Source organism: Notolepis coatsorum (assembly GCF_963971535.1).
Source record: "Notolepis coatsorum genome assembly, chromosome: 3".
Taxonomy (NCBI): Eukaryota; Metazoa; Chordata; class Actinopteri; order Aulopiformes; family Paralepididae; genus Notolepis; species Notolepis coatsorum.
The window spans coordinates 30,773,708-30,790,335 of NC_140167.1; the positions used below are offsets into that span (position 1 = coordinate 30,773,708).

Here is a 16,628-nt window from a genome sequence, read left to right on the forward strand (position 1 = left end):
GCTACGTTTATGTTGTAAAGCCTGTAGGGCAGGAAATGGTCAGGCTACGTTTATGTTGTAAAGCCTGTAGGGCAGGAAATGGTCAGGCTACGTTTATGTTGTAAAGCCTGTAGGGCAGGAAATTATCAGGCTATGTTTATGTTGTTAAGCCTGTAGGGCAGGAAATGATCAGGCTACGTTTATTATAATAAAGCCTGTAGGGCAGGAAATGATCAGGCTACGTTTATGTTGTAAAGCCTGTAGGGCAGGAAATGGTCAAGTTGGAGATTTGAGGTTTTCACACCACAACAATAAAGGCTTTATTTCATCCATCTTCAATCCGAAATGACACACTCTTCTCTTCTCATTGTTGCTCCTCAGGGTTCCACAAGGTGATGGAGGGCATTGATAAAGCCATTGAGATGGGCTACAACCCGGTCAAGGTACTGTGCCAGTAGCAGCATACAGACGTGTTTGCTTTGTTCTGCTGTTATCTCACACATATATTGTATAGTATATGACTCTGCTCGTGAAGATGACGGTATATTACAGTATTGTAGTGATATCGGTGTCTTGTCATTGTTATATTCTGAGCACCGAAACTGTTTACGTTTCTTACGCTTTTGATACTTTAGATAAATATCACAATGAAAGCTCTAACCCTGAATGTAACCCTGATATTTGTGTGTGTTTGTGTCGCGGGGGTTAAAGTTAAAGAGATAATATTCCTCCTTTAATTTTCTAAACTCTTGTCAAACAGGGACTTCTAGGCACAATAGCGCCTCTTGGTTTTGCGCAATGTGTAAAATGTTCAAAATGTAAACAAAGCCAAGAACGGCTTGTTTGCCTAGAGGTCGCCGCTTGACCGCGTCACTGATTCTTCCTCCAACCGACAATGGTCCCCATTCTCGAACATGTTCGTAACTATCTTGGTAAAAGGTTTGTACTAACAAATTTACAAAAATCCCCCTCCGGATTCCTGAACGCATGAAACGGTCTTTGTAAGTGGCCAAAATCAATGCAGCTGGGTTCCCTGAATGAAAAACGTCACTCATTCTTAACTCTTTAATTGCCAGACCCAAGATTTCTCGGGTTAACTCGACATGCGTTGGCTGCCAGACCCGATATATCTCGGGTTTTGGTAGTTTTTTCTTTTATTCGATTTTAATATCCTACTCGGGATAGAGTGGGAGAACCAAGGGTATTAGAGGATGGGAAGCCTGGAGGACTGGAGGGGCATGACAAATACAATATATTCCACTATACAGTAGCTATATCTGCAGCGATCGGTTTAGTTTCTCACGATGCCTCATTGAGTCATGACTATAAATGCTAAACGTAATTGTTAATGATACAAATATTGTCGTATTTATTATAATTATAATTATTTAATTCCATGGATGTCTGTAGAATCAAAGTGACAGCAATCCCCAAGGACCTCTCCCAAAGAAAGCTGTTAAAAACACGGGCGCACACCAGTCTGTCCAACGTACGACTGCCTTTTCGAGTTCGTAAATCCTACAACGAATTTACAATACGACGCCGTTCGAGAATGCCGAAGAAGTTCGTAAATTGAGTTACGAAGGAATTCCTTGGTAACTTTTACGTATGTCTGTTCGAGAATGAGGACCAATGTCCCCCGAAAATGATTTCCTGAGAGGAACAGGACCTGAATTGTGTCAGTCGTTCTGTTTTTACCACCCTCTGCAGGTCAATTGCGTGATCATGCGGGGTCTCAATGACGACGAGCTGCTGGACTTTGTGGCTCTGACCGAGAAGAAGCCTCTGGAAGTGCGCTTCATCGAGTACATGCCCTTTGACGGTGGGCTCTTATTTAGGATTTTGAAGTATTTAGAGCACTAAATCAACTATTTAGAGCACTCAGTGTCACTTAGAACATGATGTCCTAGACAGGCTGTAACAGAGCTTGCTTGGTGGGTTTGGATTAAAAAAAACATGTATATAGTCACTATCATTATATTATACACAAGAGAAGACAGAGGGCAGGGTTAGCAGTTTGCAGCACCTCTATGGGTTCAAGCTCACTTCAACACAGATGGCACACTCTCGTCCACTGACTCCCAGTGTCTCTCGTCCACTGACTCCCAGTGTCTCTTGTCCACTGACTCCCAGTGTCTCTCGTCCACTGACTCCCAGTGTCTCTCGTCCACTGACTCCCAGTGTCTCTTGTTCTCTGACTCCCAGTGTCTCTTGTCCACTGACTCCCAGTGTCTCTCGTTCACTGACTCCCAGTGTCTCTCGTCCACTGACTCCCAGTGTCTCTCGTCCACTGACTCCCAGTGTCTCTCGTCCACTGTACAGGTAACAAGTGGAACTTCAAGAAGATGGTGAGTTACCAGGAGATGCTGGACCGCATCAGGCAGCGGTGGCCCACCCTAGAAATGCTCCCCGTCGGAAACGCAGACACAGCCAAGGTCAGTTCTATCGATCTATCGACGATTTCCCAAACCAGACTCAATCTCTGAAATATAAAGCCCTCGTGGCAAACGCTGGAACAGCGGCCCAAAACGAAATATTCTGTGTCTGTCTGTAGGTCATGAAGAATATAAAGATTACTTTATTTTTAATACGAGTTCATATGTAGTATAACCCTAATACCAACCCTTGTGAGCCACATTAGCCCCACAGAAAGAAAGATAATGGTTTTATACGCTGTTCCAAAGAGGAGAGTGACAGCTTTCCAACCACACCTTTTATTATGTAAGGGATAACCAACGAGTATGTGTGCATTAACACATTGGGTGCCGTTCACGTAGAACTACGTTTCTGTCGCCCGACGGTTGAGTGCCGGAAACGTAGAACTACGTTTTTCTCACGGTATTTCTTTTAATCGCTATTGCCATTCATAATTCAGCGGGGCACCTTGTGCATACTGTTCTGAATGTGTCTGAGCTGGCAGACGGTCTTATACCGCCCTCTAACGCCTTCGGCCGCTATTGCACTCCATTAGAAACGGTGTAGTTTCTTTTCTCTACTGAGCTGCGGCGTGGGGACAGGTCCTAAACACTCCGGCAAAACATGCGTTTGTAGGGATGGCTTGGACAACTGACCCCGCCCGCCCGTTTATGTGCAATGCCCAATAACGTCGGAGACAGGATCGCTGTGGATAACTGGAATGGCGATCAGATAATTGGATTATCTTTTGTGCATTACATCAGAGACCAGGTAAGGACTCTATATATCCAATCTTGCGTTGATCTGATATTTTTTTCTACCACGATTGAAGCTATCTGTGTTTTATGTGTGTGGCTGTTTACCGTTGAGTGCAGGAGGTGGGGGGGGGGGGGGGGGGGGAGCGCCGCACTCCAGGGCACATTTCATGTATGCACGAGGAAGGATAATAATGATAATCTAGCATTGATTTCAGGAAGATTCGATAATCAGGCGAAAAATGACAACGTGTTTATTGAATTACACAAAAACTTTGTTTTCGCGTCTTTTTCCTGGAATTATTCAGAAGCACCCAAAACTATATTCATATTCAAAACCGTATAAAACGGAAATGTACGGATGAAAAAATAATCCGTTTTTTGCATGTTGACTGGAAGCAACTCACTGACAATCGACAGCGTTATTAGACCCATAGCTATAATATTAAATATAGGTTTAGCTCTACAAACAAGGTGCGCGTTTACATGGGGTTAATGGACAGCAAGGCCAGATGCACTTCCCGGAAGGGGTGTGGCACTCAATGTGTTAAACGGTTTTAAGGCACAACGTGGAGGCGAAGAACCACCTGACGCACAGAATTGTCTCTGCGAAGTGTCTTAAAACCGCTACAAGTTGACAGTTGCCAAAGACAAAAAAGATTTGCCATTTATTCATATTTTTTACATTTCTTAACACATTCAAATATGAAGAAATATCAATCAATATCTTTTCATCAAATAAGCGTAGTATCACTCAGTTGTAGCCTCAAGTAGGCTACATTAATTGTTGTGAGTTGAATTGTGGGGGAGTGATGCGTAACGTTAGCTGACAGGGTCCACTGAGTATGAAACTTGTATACGTTCCTTGTAAAATAGGCACAAATACGAAGATTATGAATGAAAGTCCTATTATTAGGCTCCTGAAATATCGTCATTGATAAAAAATTTAATAAATACATGTATGTAATATTTTACAACGTTGAGTAATAACTATGGCTGTCAGTTTATCGCGTTAATTAGATTAATTCATTACACAGCAAATTAGCGCGTTATGAAAATTATCTCAAAATGTATTACAAAAAAATAATAAATAATTTTTTTTTTTTATATATATTTTTTTATCTTATTCATTCCATAAGAATGTGGAATACACATTTATAGACTTTTTTTTAATATGGTCCATTTGCATGTTCTTGGTATCTGATTCTAGGGACATCTATGGATCTCAGGGAATGTATTCTCAGTGTCAGAAATACTGTGTCTGTTACTAGGCTTGAGTAAATTGTAATGAACCAAATGAGAATATCAATTAAATCTTTTTTTATCTTTGACTGTGAATAACACCATGCTCAAATTGACCAGACCTGAAAAATCTAAGCAAATTAATAGATGGACGATGCTTAAACAGAAGGTTTTGTAGATACAGTACTGAATTCTGCCATCCGGACACATGCAATTTGAAATATGATTATAGAATATCAGGCATAAAATGGTTATGCGATTAAAATGGGATTAATTAGATAAATTAATTACAAATCCTGTAATTAATTAGATACTTTTTTTTAATCACCTGACAGCACTAGTAATAACCAACCCCAACAGGGGATGCTGCTGCATATTTGTACTCTGTCATCTTTGAGATGGTGAGATCCACAGTTGGCGCTGTGCGAGGCCATGGCATGTAAGCCAATGAAAACTATGGGGACAGGATTTTGAGCTAAACTTGTTTGGGAATACAGTGTTTCCCCTAGGATTTCTTTCAGGGGGGGTGGTAGGCCCCCAAAACTACTAGTGTTTTCGCGGGGCGCACGTGTCACGTATACGTGGTAACAGTAGGGATGGGTACCGAATTCGGTACTTACCGAAACACGTCGGTACTACCGAGTATCGATTCACGTGAGATACGTTGAAAAAAAAATATATATATATTATTTCTTTACACTTTAAATTTTTTATTTATTTTTTTTACTTTTTTCTTTTCATGTCAACGTTCACACGCACAATATACGCTTACCTAGGATTTGACTTGATTCAACAACAAAGCAGTCGGGGCAATTCACAGGTACCGGTACCGTATCGGTTCAAATGTGAACGGTACCCATCCCTAGTCAACAGTGTCCTTAGGCCTTTGTGTTTTCCTCAGTGAGGGATTCTCTTTTGTCGGTCAGCAGCATTTTGTACTTGCTGAAGCTTCTCTCTGTATAATTATTTTTTAAGTTTAAATATCAACATTATCTGGCCATCCTCAGTAAATAGTAAATACTATCAAACTTGCCAAAGACCAGAGTTGGGACGGGCACCCGCGCGCACACACACACACACAGAAAGGGAGAATGGTTCATATATCAACTATCCAGTTTGTTTTTATAGTGTAACGTTTGGCTACTTAAAGGAGAGTGAGAGAGAGAGAGAGAGAGACTGAAACGTGTTACGCGCGACGCTAGTCAGTCTCGGAGTTGTCTTGAATGGATTTGGTAGCATTTTTCTTTGTCTCCGTAGACCGTGCCGCACTGTGATTAAAGCAAACTTAAAAAAATATATTTTTTTTTGTTTTTTTTCCATTGCCGCCCCGCCAAGGCAATGGTAGGGGAAACACTGGGATAGTTAGGACATGGACGGCGTGTGCCATGATAAGTGAAGGGGATTATGCAAATCCCAGAATAAATCGCCTCTCCACATAACACTCTGCTTTGCTAGCTCTTATCTTGGAAAGAGAATAATACTGCATGTGTAATTGCAGAATAACTATACGTGCGTAACACAGCAGTGCAAAGCAATTCATGGTGTTTGATGTAAGCGTACTGATGCCAGAGCACATTCATCTGGATAGCGAGATGTAGGACCTCCTACCTGGTCAGCAACATTGTTGCAAACCTTGCCCCAGAGACACTATACCAGAGGTAGTCTAATCTACACTAACTAATAGACTAGGCTACTCTTGCGGATTCATGCTTCTTTTTTCACCTTCTCTTTTCTGGGCCAGATCTTCAAAGTGCCAGGATTCCAAGGCCAGGTCGGCTTCATCACCTCCATGTCCGAACACTTCTGTGGCTCATGCAATCGCTTGCGCATTACCGCAGACGGCAACCTCAAGGTAGGATCCTGCTTGCGTTCCTTTTCAGAATACTACAGTTTTTTCCCCCAGACCTTTATTACTTAACTGGATTTGAAGATTTGCTTTTGTGGTATGTGTTCACTGTGATTTAGCTGAGCTAGTATTGGATTTGGCCCTGTTATTCTTCACGAGAACAGTTTTGCTTATTTTGTCAAGTCTCATCATACATATTTCTATTGAGCTAGTCCGATATGAGATTTTTGGCCATGATACTGATTTCTATATTCAGGAGCTTACAATTTCAATAATTTCCAATATATCTGCTGATTTTCTTTCTTTTAAACACGGTATGAATATTCCCTTGCAAATATCCCTATTTTCTTTATAAAAAAAATAAGAAAAAAAGAATAGCCTTGTCCTAAAAACAAGAACAATGTTAGATGTACTGCAGCAACGTGTCCTTAAAACAGTGATATAAAATAGGCTTGTTCTTATAGAACAGAAATCATTGTTTTAACACGCCACAGGCACAGGGTTATACATTGTTTTGCTATAGGCAACCATTTTGACATGTCATCGTAGGGTAAACACAGGTGTAACATTAATCGTGGTCCTGTTCCATGTAGGTGTGTCAGCCATTCTGGTGAGACAATCATAGAGATGCATTGAGTGTGAACTTCTGAAAAATCCCCTTATGGCCCGACGCCACTATCTTCTTTCACAACATGTGTAGGAGCGATTGACTGTTCTGTATACCGCTACCTAGAGGCTCTGATTTATTCTGTAATACGGTTACAGATCATTCTTTCCACTAAGTGGCAGTAATGCAGGAAATTCTCTCTAATTCTCTCTCCTTCTAATGGCGCGGTAGCAGTGGGAGCACTGGCTGTATTGTGTAGATAGAAGCTCTAGCTTTAATCTCATGCATGCACAATAGCAGGGCCCTGGTGCCCCTAAATGGGACAGGACCATAATTAATGCTATCAACTCATTGAGTGCCACGCCCTTTCCCCATCTGCACTGGCTGGCGCCAGCTTTTCTTGACCATTTTCACGATATTTCACGATCTTTGCGGAGCTGTTGTATATTCTATTATAGCTATGGAGACAATAGTATGGCTCATTTGACAGACACTATTTCGAGTCCATTTGACTGACATATTTAACCTGTCCTTAGAACAGGCTGTCATCCCCACCTGCCTGAAGAAGTCCACTATTATCCCTGTACCCAAAAAATCCAAGCCTGCTTGCCTCAACGACTACCGCCCTGTAGCTCTCACCTCCATAGCCATGAAGTGCTTTGAGAAGCTAGTAAAGGGCTACATCTGCTCCTCCCTCCCCATCAACATGGACCCCCTGCAATTTGCATACCGCCCCAACAGGTCCACGGAGGACGCCATAGCCCATGTGCTGCACACAGCAGCATCACACCTGGACAAGAGGAAGGGGAACTATGTGAGAATGCTATTCATCGACTACAGCTCGGCATTCAATACCATAGTCCCCTCCAAACTCATAGCCAAGCTCAGGGACCTGGGCTTTAACTATGACCTCTGCCAGTGGGTCTTGGACTTCCTGACGGGCAGACCCCAGGTGGTGAGAGCAGGCAACTGCACCTCCTCATCCATCACCCTCAACATAGGGGCCCCCCAGGGCTGTGTTCTGAGTCCCCTCCTCTACTCCCTGTACACACACGACTGTGTGGCTCAGCGGAGTAGCAACACAATCATCAAATTTGCTGACGACACAGTGGTGGTGGGCCTGATCTCTGCAAACGACGAGAGGGCCTACTTGGAAGAGGTCAAGGTCCTGGCGGGATGGTGCCAGGAAAACAGCCTCTCCCTGAACGTCAGCAAAACAAAGGAGATGATTGTGGACTTCAGGAGGTCGGGGGTCAAGGACTACAGCCCCCTCAGGGGCACCGGTTGAGAGAGTGAACAGCTTTAAGTACCTCGGAGCCTACATATCCGAGGACTTGACATGGACCACACACATTGACAGTGTTGTGAAGAAGGCACGACAACGCCTCTACTTCCTCAGGCGCCTAAGGAAGTTCCAAGTCAGTCAGAAGATCCTTAAGAACTTCTACTCATGTACAATAGAGAGCATCCTGACTGGCAACATCACCTCCTGGTTTGGGAATAGCACTGCACAAGACCGAAGCAGACTACAAAGAGTGACACGTTCAGCCGAACGCACAATTGGAGGGGGGCTCCCCACCCTCCAGAACATTTACAACAAGCGGTGCAGGGGCAAGGCTAAGAGAATCATTAAGGACTCCAGTCACCCGAACAACTGCCTCTTTGAACTGCTGCGGTCAGGCAAGCGATACCGGAGTCTCAAGGCGAGCACAGAAAGACTCAGAAGAAGCTTCTATCCCCAGGCCATCAGGCTGCTCAACGAACAATGAACACTACACAACAACCATCAAACGCACATAGCACACACATCCACACGCACACACTCACTTTAAACAAACACACTGTAGCACCCACTCCCCACACTTTATAGCACACACTTTAAACAAACACACTGTAGCACCCACTCCCCACACTTTATATTTATTGATAAAGGATTGCACTACAACTCGTACACCTTACTGTAAATTGTACCTAAATTGTACCTCATCCCATTCTGCTTGCACTATATAGTATTGTATATTAGTACACTGCATAGTATTGTATATTATATGGTAACTCAGTTACGTCTATTCTGCATCGAACATTGTACATATGTCTATACTGAACACTGTGACCTCATTTTCTACTTCTAATTTACATGCTATACTATGTTATTTGATACTTATCTTGTCTAGCACAGTCTCTGGAGCGTAACAGTAAGAAGCATTTTGTATGAAAGTATTCTGTACTTCTGTATGACAACTATTAAAGAAACTTGAAACTTGAACATGTAAATGTAAAATAATTTTGTTTCTACATACCTTCGTTCGTTCACAATTCCAAGCTAAACATTGCCCCGATTCACAAAAAATCCAGGCTGGTTTCCTAGATTGTGAGATAAAGTGTGTTTTGTGCAGCGTATGCGCAGATCTCGCGGTTGCTCGCTTGGCACCTATATTATTGCCAAGTCAAAGGTAAACACATGACCTTGTTTCTTCACAAAGCCGGGGCGGGGGTCGTTTATCCAACGCTGCGTGCATACAAACGCATGTTTTATGATGGAGTTTCGGTAAAGTACACGTAAAACAGACGTTACCTTTGGTTTAGAGGTACTCCATTTCTCACTTCGAGTCCAAAAGTGTCTTGAATCAGAACAGGATCATACATATAACGTTAGGTAACGTTAGCCCTCATCCGTCTTCTTCATCTGCTCGGGCCAGACTATAGACGTAGCCGAATAGGTTTGATTTCATCGGTCGGTTTGATTATAGTTGTTTTACGTTTTACCAGTAGTGCTTAGTCCAACAAACGCACCTTATCGTCCATAATCATCATCCATGTTGTGAAGGGCCAGATTAAACTGAATATTGTCACATAGCAATGTCACAAGACAATATAGAATAAGCTGGAACGGGCTGTATGTGAAAACCAGCCCGTCCAGTAGTGCTTTTAAAGCACCGGTCCCAGGCAGGTAAAGAAAATAACACAAGGCGTTGTTCCAAATAGTAAATGATATTTATTATAGCGGGGATTTAAACCCACTGTTCCCAAAGCTTAAATTATATTTATTCTTGCAGGGTAGGACTTGAAACCTCCACTGATTTAACTAGGCAACAAAGGGAAAAAACAACCCACAACCATGTAAACAAATAGGGAAAAAGGTAATTGGAGAACAGACAAAGTGAGGTATAGGAAAATACTAAATATATATATATAATACCATATGATATAAGATATAGTATAATTCCGATAAATATATATATATATAGATACTTACTTCCACGCAGGAAGGCAAATGGCTCTAAGGCCCACAACACAATACCTATATATCTGGCTACTGGTAAGTCCACACACAGTGGCCAACATAAGCACAAGGTAATCCACACACAGTGGTCAATCAATGGCAACCTCACGAAACTCTATCAGTGTCAACTGACAGAGTGAGGCGCCCCGATGTTGTGTCATCTCCACTCTATTAACCACCCATCTCCACTGCCTGCTCCAAGGTGCACCAATCAGATGCAACCAATCCAATCAGGGAGATGAGTGGCATCTGTGAATAGAAACAGAAATTAGGAGATGACACAACACCACACATAACAGACACACAAATTATATACTAACCTGATGTTCAGATGGTGTCATAAATACAGGAATAATGATAATGCTCAACCCACGTACCCATGTACGTCACAATATATATATATGTATCGTTTGATATACTTTGTATATTATTTATATATATACACGGAATATCCCTTTACCTGCGTACAGACCAGAGTAATATTCGCTCTCCTATTGGACAGCGGCCCCAGGCGCCAACGACCAAGCCCCCAACGGCAAGTTCAAAGGCAACTCCGGGCATGTCAGTACATGCCCAGAGTCTGCGTAGTAATACGAGACAAGAACTGAGGTTGGGACTAGATATTCACTTAGGTATAAATACGGCGCAGGTGTAAACAGCAGCAATTCGTTCATTACTAGTAATACCTTCACCACGAGTCAACGTGCAGTGAAGTGAGCAACCTTGCATCTAAATAGAGCATTGAGAACCGCGTGCGAATAGAATGTTAAAGTGTCAGAGTTTAACGCAGTAACGTTGAGTTCGACTTAATCTAATGTGAAGTAATAGTCGATCATTTATTGTATATCGTGCGGCCACAGTTCTTCCGTATGTAGCATTACCCATCGGTTCGTCGTGTCTTTAGCTAGTGCACTTATCCAGGCTGTGCGGCCTAAATACGTGCCCACACCCGAGGAGTCCTAGGCGAGAACCGTTGGACATGTACACAGGAGAATTAGCACCGGCGATTGCAGAACCATTTCTGGTTGGATTATATTGCTTTGGGACCGTGACCACCGGAGAAGAGCACCGTTGATTCCACTGTCGTTTGGGATTTAACCTCGTGAGGATTACCATTCGGGCCCGCCTCGTGGAAGGGGCTGGCTGGTTGTCGTCAATGCTGTCGAGCATATTGGATTACAACTATTGCTTTTGTCTGCTGATCAAGGGAGTACAAGCACCGGCTCCTGTACTTGGAGCCTCTTTATTCCTCGTTGACTCAGACTGGGTACCCGAACATTCCTCTACCCCTCCCGGCTTTACACCCCGGAGGGAACCCAGTGTCTCCAGTTGGTACCGGTGTTGCCCTATATAATTGCTATACAACAGGTGGCGTCAGCTTAGACCCATCATAGTATTCCTACTATTCTCATTGACTTATGCTCTTGACTGACTTTACGTATATTCTTCGCCATATAAGCGCGACCCTAATTCTCAATCTGTAACCTAACGTTGCCTAATAATAATAAATAACCCTCCAATAGAATTTCTGTGTCAATGCCGTGTTCTTGTGAGTGTTCACCATCAATATTTGATGTACTGTTTGGCCAGTAATTAAAGTACATAACTAGCAGTGGTTTAATATATCACAATCTTTAATACAGTCAGGGTTTTGTAACCCCTCAGTTACAATCCATATAATCCATTTAGTCTTTTTCATAATATCCAATAGTTTGCTCGCTATTGCATTGCAGCCAGGTTACTATTGTGTGCTCGGGCCAGACTATACCACGGAGCCGAATAGGTTTCCCCATCGGTCGGTTTGATTATAGTTGTTTTACGTTTTACCAATAGTGTTCCAAAAACGCACCTTATCGTCCATAATCATCCATATAATCCATTTAGTCTCTTTCATAATATCCAATAGTTCGCTCTAGGCGATCGCAATTGTCGAACGTGTCCTGCTCACTGCTGCTCGCAAAGAGTACCTAGTTGTTTTGGGGGCTGTTGGGGCTGGTACTAACACACTAATATCTGGCCCATGATATGCATAAGGTAGGCGATACTGCCACCTGGCGGATGTCGATCGTCATTGCAATTTTAACATAGGCAGCGGTACCAGGGAGACCGCGCGGGTGTTTAGAATGGGGATCAAAGGAAAAAGATTCTATCGGTAAGATGCTTATATTGGCAAATAATATCGGCTTACTGACATATCCGACTAGTTTCTATTCTGGTACGTTTCATACTGCCCCTCTCTCAACCAGGTGTGTTTGTTTGGCAACTCCGAGGTGTCCCTCAGGGATGTCCTGCGCTCCGGAGCGCCTAGCGAAGAGCTGCTCCAGATCATTGGTGCTGCTGTGGGCAGGAAGAAGAAACAGCATGCAGGTAACATTGAACACAGCTCATAGGCCACAGCTGTCATTTAATGATAATCACCTGTTATGTGATCACAATCACCTGTTGTTTGGTCTACCAAGGCGTTGTTGTTGATGATGATGTCATGGAATACTATCAATACGCACACATTCTTGAAGGGTAGACTACTGCAGGACATGATGTAACTTCAGCTCCTACTAGGGTGACCAGATGCAAAAAGTCCAAAAGTGGGACAACAGTAAGATTTTGGTGGGACAAAGTGGGACAACAGTACGATTTTGGTGGGACAAAGTGGGACAGATAGATAATGTAAATTTTTGTATTAGAATAACTGCCATGGTCTTCACTGAATAGATTTAAATCAAAGGTTAAATCAAAATAAATACAAATTAAATACCACCTAACATCTGTTTTAAATATTCAAACGTCTTCACTTGACAGGAATGTCTTGTGTTTGATATTCCCTGTTAACACAGAACTAGGGAAAACAGTGTAGTATAATACAAAAATAATAATACAAATAAATTGTGTTTCTATATTAGAATAACTAAAAGTCAAGATAGACTGCGCTCACAAATTGTAACACTGGGTGCTGAAATCCCGTCGAGTATAATAGAAAGAAAGCAATACGCTTGGACCAGCACTCTCAGATTTTGGTAGATTTAATCGCAGCCTGAAACAAACATGTTTCGGAACTGTAATGTTCCTTCTTCAGTGTTGATGGCTAGCCATCAACACTGAAGAAGGAACATTACAGTTCCGAAACATGTTTGTTTCAGGCTGCGATTAAATCTACCAAAATCTGAGAGTGCTGGTCCAAGCGTATTGCTTTCTTTCTATTATATTAGAATAACTGCCATGGTCTTCACCGAATAGATTTAAATCAAAGGTTAAAGGTTACCACAGTCGGCTGACCTGTATGAATGGGAGTGTTGTACTGTGTGATAGACACTTGTTATCTCAGCTGCAGTGACCTTGTCCGTCTGGCTATCATTGTTTGGTTTAAAAAGAAACGTATCCATAGATCTGGATGTTTCTTTTTGGTGAGCCACTTTCAAGTGAGACTCACGTCCACTGTGGCGCTTCAAGTTGTATTCTCCTCCATGCGCAATTGAAAATGAACTATGACACAAAACACAGAAAGCCTGCTGCGGATTGCCTGTCATCTGCCTCACCCAGTCATGTGTCGTTTACCAGTCTTGGTTGTAACTGCAGGTCCGTTTCTTTTTACTGCTTTCCATCTTGAACTAGTTCGCTTGTAATGTTGTTGTGTTTTTTTTGACCAATCAGATTTGCTATATGAGGTAGCGTCACGACTCAGTCTCAGTCACGTCACAAGCAGGCAAGCAGCACGCTAAAGTACTATAACCAATCAGAGCAATGTGTGTGGACAAGAGGCGGGTTGCTACGTTTACTGTCTGTAGGGAGGGGCTTTTAGACGCATGTTTTTTTTGGCTTCGAAAAGAGGGACATCCTCTCAATATGAGGGACGCGGGACATTTGGTCAAATGGTGGGACAGTACAACCAAAAGGGGGACACCTGGTCACCCTAGCTCCTACTGTAACTCAAAATATAGGTCAAATTAGTTTTTTAGCTGTTAATGTCTTACATACAATACCGTGGCATTTACAGCTTTGAAATGTATTTAATATCTATCTAAATTATGTGGTATCTGTCCTTGTGTGTGTCTGAGCTCAGTGATTTAATGTGATTTAAAGTGGGTTGTGTGGGACAGTCCTGGTTCCCTCTCGCTAGTGGTCTCTTTTCCCCTCTCTCTCTCCTCAGGCATGTTCAGCATCTCCCAGATGAAGAACAGACCCATGATCCTCATCGGTGGGTGACATCATCATCTGTACGTAACGAAAGACTTCACACATTTAGTCACAGATTATTAACAAATTGGTCATATTGGATATTGCACTATACAGTATGTCATGAAACAGTCAGTGTACCTGGTCAATTTGACCATCCCTCCCACGAGAAGAAGAATGTAAGAGGACCGTACCAAGTCTTTTTGACATGTGGGTTCCAAGTCATTCTTGCCTTGTAATAATATTTTTTTTATATGTAATAATATTTAATCTAATTTGACCTTTTCCATAATTTGGTGCTTATTTTATGCCAATTCACCACTGTCATTGACTTCCAGTTCCATAAAATGTGTCTTAATAACCACATAAACTGAATAACATCACCATGTTTGACTAAAATGTTAACAATGCTAACATATTATGTGTCACTTTTCTTCTGAAAAGTTTTGCCATTGTGATATAAATGGTATCTGACGAAGAATTTCTCTTTTTCCTTTTTAGACACTGTATTAAAGGGGAACTCCAACATTTTGGGAAATTAGCTTATTTAACATCTTCCCTGGAGTTAGACAAGAAGATACATACCTTTTTTGTCTCTGTGCGTGCATTTTAGCTTTGGGAATAGACGCTCTGTTAGCATAGCTTAGCTTCATCACTGGAAGTGAGGCAGGACAGTAGCCTTACAGTGCCTTACAGTGTATTGCAAGGTCTGACATTGACCAAATTTGATATGCATGACCTTGGTGGGCTCTAGGTCAACTCCTGAAAAGGGGGTCAATGTCAGACCTTGCAATCAAAAGTTAGGGGGCGCACTGAAATTATGGCAAGGGTTATTAGCCCCCTAACTTTTGATTGCAAAGTCTGACATTGACCCCCTTTTCAGTAGTTGACCTAGAGCCCACCAAGGTCATGCATATCAAGTTTGGTCAATGTCAGACCTTGCAATACACTGTAAGGCACTGTAAGGCTACTGTCCTGCCTCACTTCCAGTGATGAAGCTAAGCTATGCTAACGGAGCGTCTATTCCCAAAGCTAAAATGCACGCACAGAGACAAAAAAGGTATGTATCTTCTTGTCTTTTTTTTTTAAACTTTGGCCATTCCCCTGGCTCTTTTATGTGTTTATCACATTTATTCTGGTCAAGGATGACCGACAGAAACAGGCTGAAAGGGTTCAGATGGGGGGGAAGACACTCTGGGAAAGGCACGGCTGCAGTCCGGGATTCGAACTCGCTAAACCCAGATCCGTGACGAGCACGGTTGTCCACGGCGCCGAAATAGCGCTCGCGGTACGTGGTGAGCTACTGGAGCTCCCCCTGTATCTTCTTGTCTAACTCCAGGGAAGATGTTAAATAAGCTAATTTCCCAAAATGTTGGAGTTCCCCTTTAAGGCACAATAGAGAAACTTTTCAGGAAGCTAAAGGCACCTCTGTTTTATGTGGTGTTTAAGACACATTCTCAGATACAATGTAAGCCTGTGGCAGTGGTTAATCGACAAAACAACATCAAAAGATTTTCAGTAACAGTGGGCAAGGCACTCGCCACGAATGCGGAGACGCTGGGCTCGCCTGTTCGAGCCCAGCGCTCCACATTGCTTTCAGTTTAGCTGGTCGTTCATACTAATACACATTGGCCGTATTAGGGGGTGGGAAACTGATGGGTGGGGATCGGGCGTTGTGGACAGTGACTCCTACAGGTCGGTTGGTGCGCCTGCGCAGTAGAATCAGGAAGTGTCGAGGGCAGCGCGAGCCTCCCACGCGTTACTCCTCGCCACTGAGAGATCGAGCTGCGCAGGTGAAAAGATGCGACTGCTGTTACCTCAAGTACCGGAGGGGACTTGTGCTATGTATGACTTAGTCCACATTGCAGCCGGCTTGTGGGAGGCAAGAAACAGCGTTCGTGACAGGGGAGGGTTGAATTGGATGATACGAAATTGGGATGGGAGAAAATATAGAAAATGGGAGAAAAAGTGGATAAAAAAAATAAAATTAAAAAGATTTTCAGTAACAGTAAAAGATTATGAGAAAAGAGGGGCACCTTGATTTTTCTTTCAAGGCAAGAATGACTTGGAACCTGCATGTCAAAAAGACTGCTCTGGTCCTTTAACAAACCATTGCAATAAAGTTTGTCTCCATAATACGTTAATTATTATATAATATAATTCTTTGAAACAGATTTTTTTGGCTGAGACTGTGCTGCTGAGCTGCATGTTAAAACCCATTCCCTGACCCCTATATTCTCCCTAACAGGTGACACGTCCCAAAGGCCCCTCTCTCAGTGCCAAGACAACCAGCAGTCCCACCTCCTCGTTCCCCAGCGTACCGATCCCACA

The 16,628-nt window shown here is 42.8% G+C and overlaps 1 protein-coding gene across 1 annotated transcript in view; it reads left to right on the forward strand.

Moving 5' to 3' along the window:
- The window catches only part of LOC311224585 (molybdenum cofactor biosynthesis protein 1-like), a 52,826-nt gene extending 36,209 nt beyond the window's left edge, over positions 1 to 16,617 (forward strand). The window contains exons 5-11 of the mRNA XM_084309620.1: positions 361 to 422; positions 1,690 to 1,801; positions 2,302 to 2,414; positions 6,133 to 6,243; positions 12,374 to 12,494; positions 14,272 to 14,338; positions 16,546 to 16,617. Coding sequence (XP_084165746.1) covers positions 361 to 422; positions 1,690 to 1,801; positions 2,302 to 2,414; positions 6,133 to 6,243; positions 12,374 to 12,494; positions 14,272 to 14,327 — 575 coding nt within the window. The 3' untranslated portion in view covers positions 14,328 to 14,338; positions 16,546 to 16,617. The remainder of the gene's footprint in view (positions 1 to 360; positions 423 to 1,689; positions 1,802 to 2,301; positions 2,415 to 6,132; positions 6,244 to 12,373; positions 12,495 to 14,271; positions 14,339 to 16,545) is intronic.
- The last annotated feature ends 11 nt before the right edge of the window (positions 16,618 to 16,628 follow it).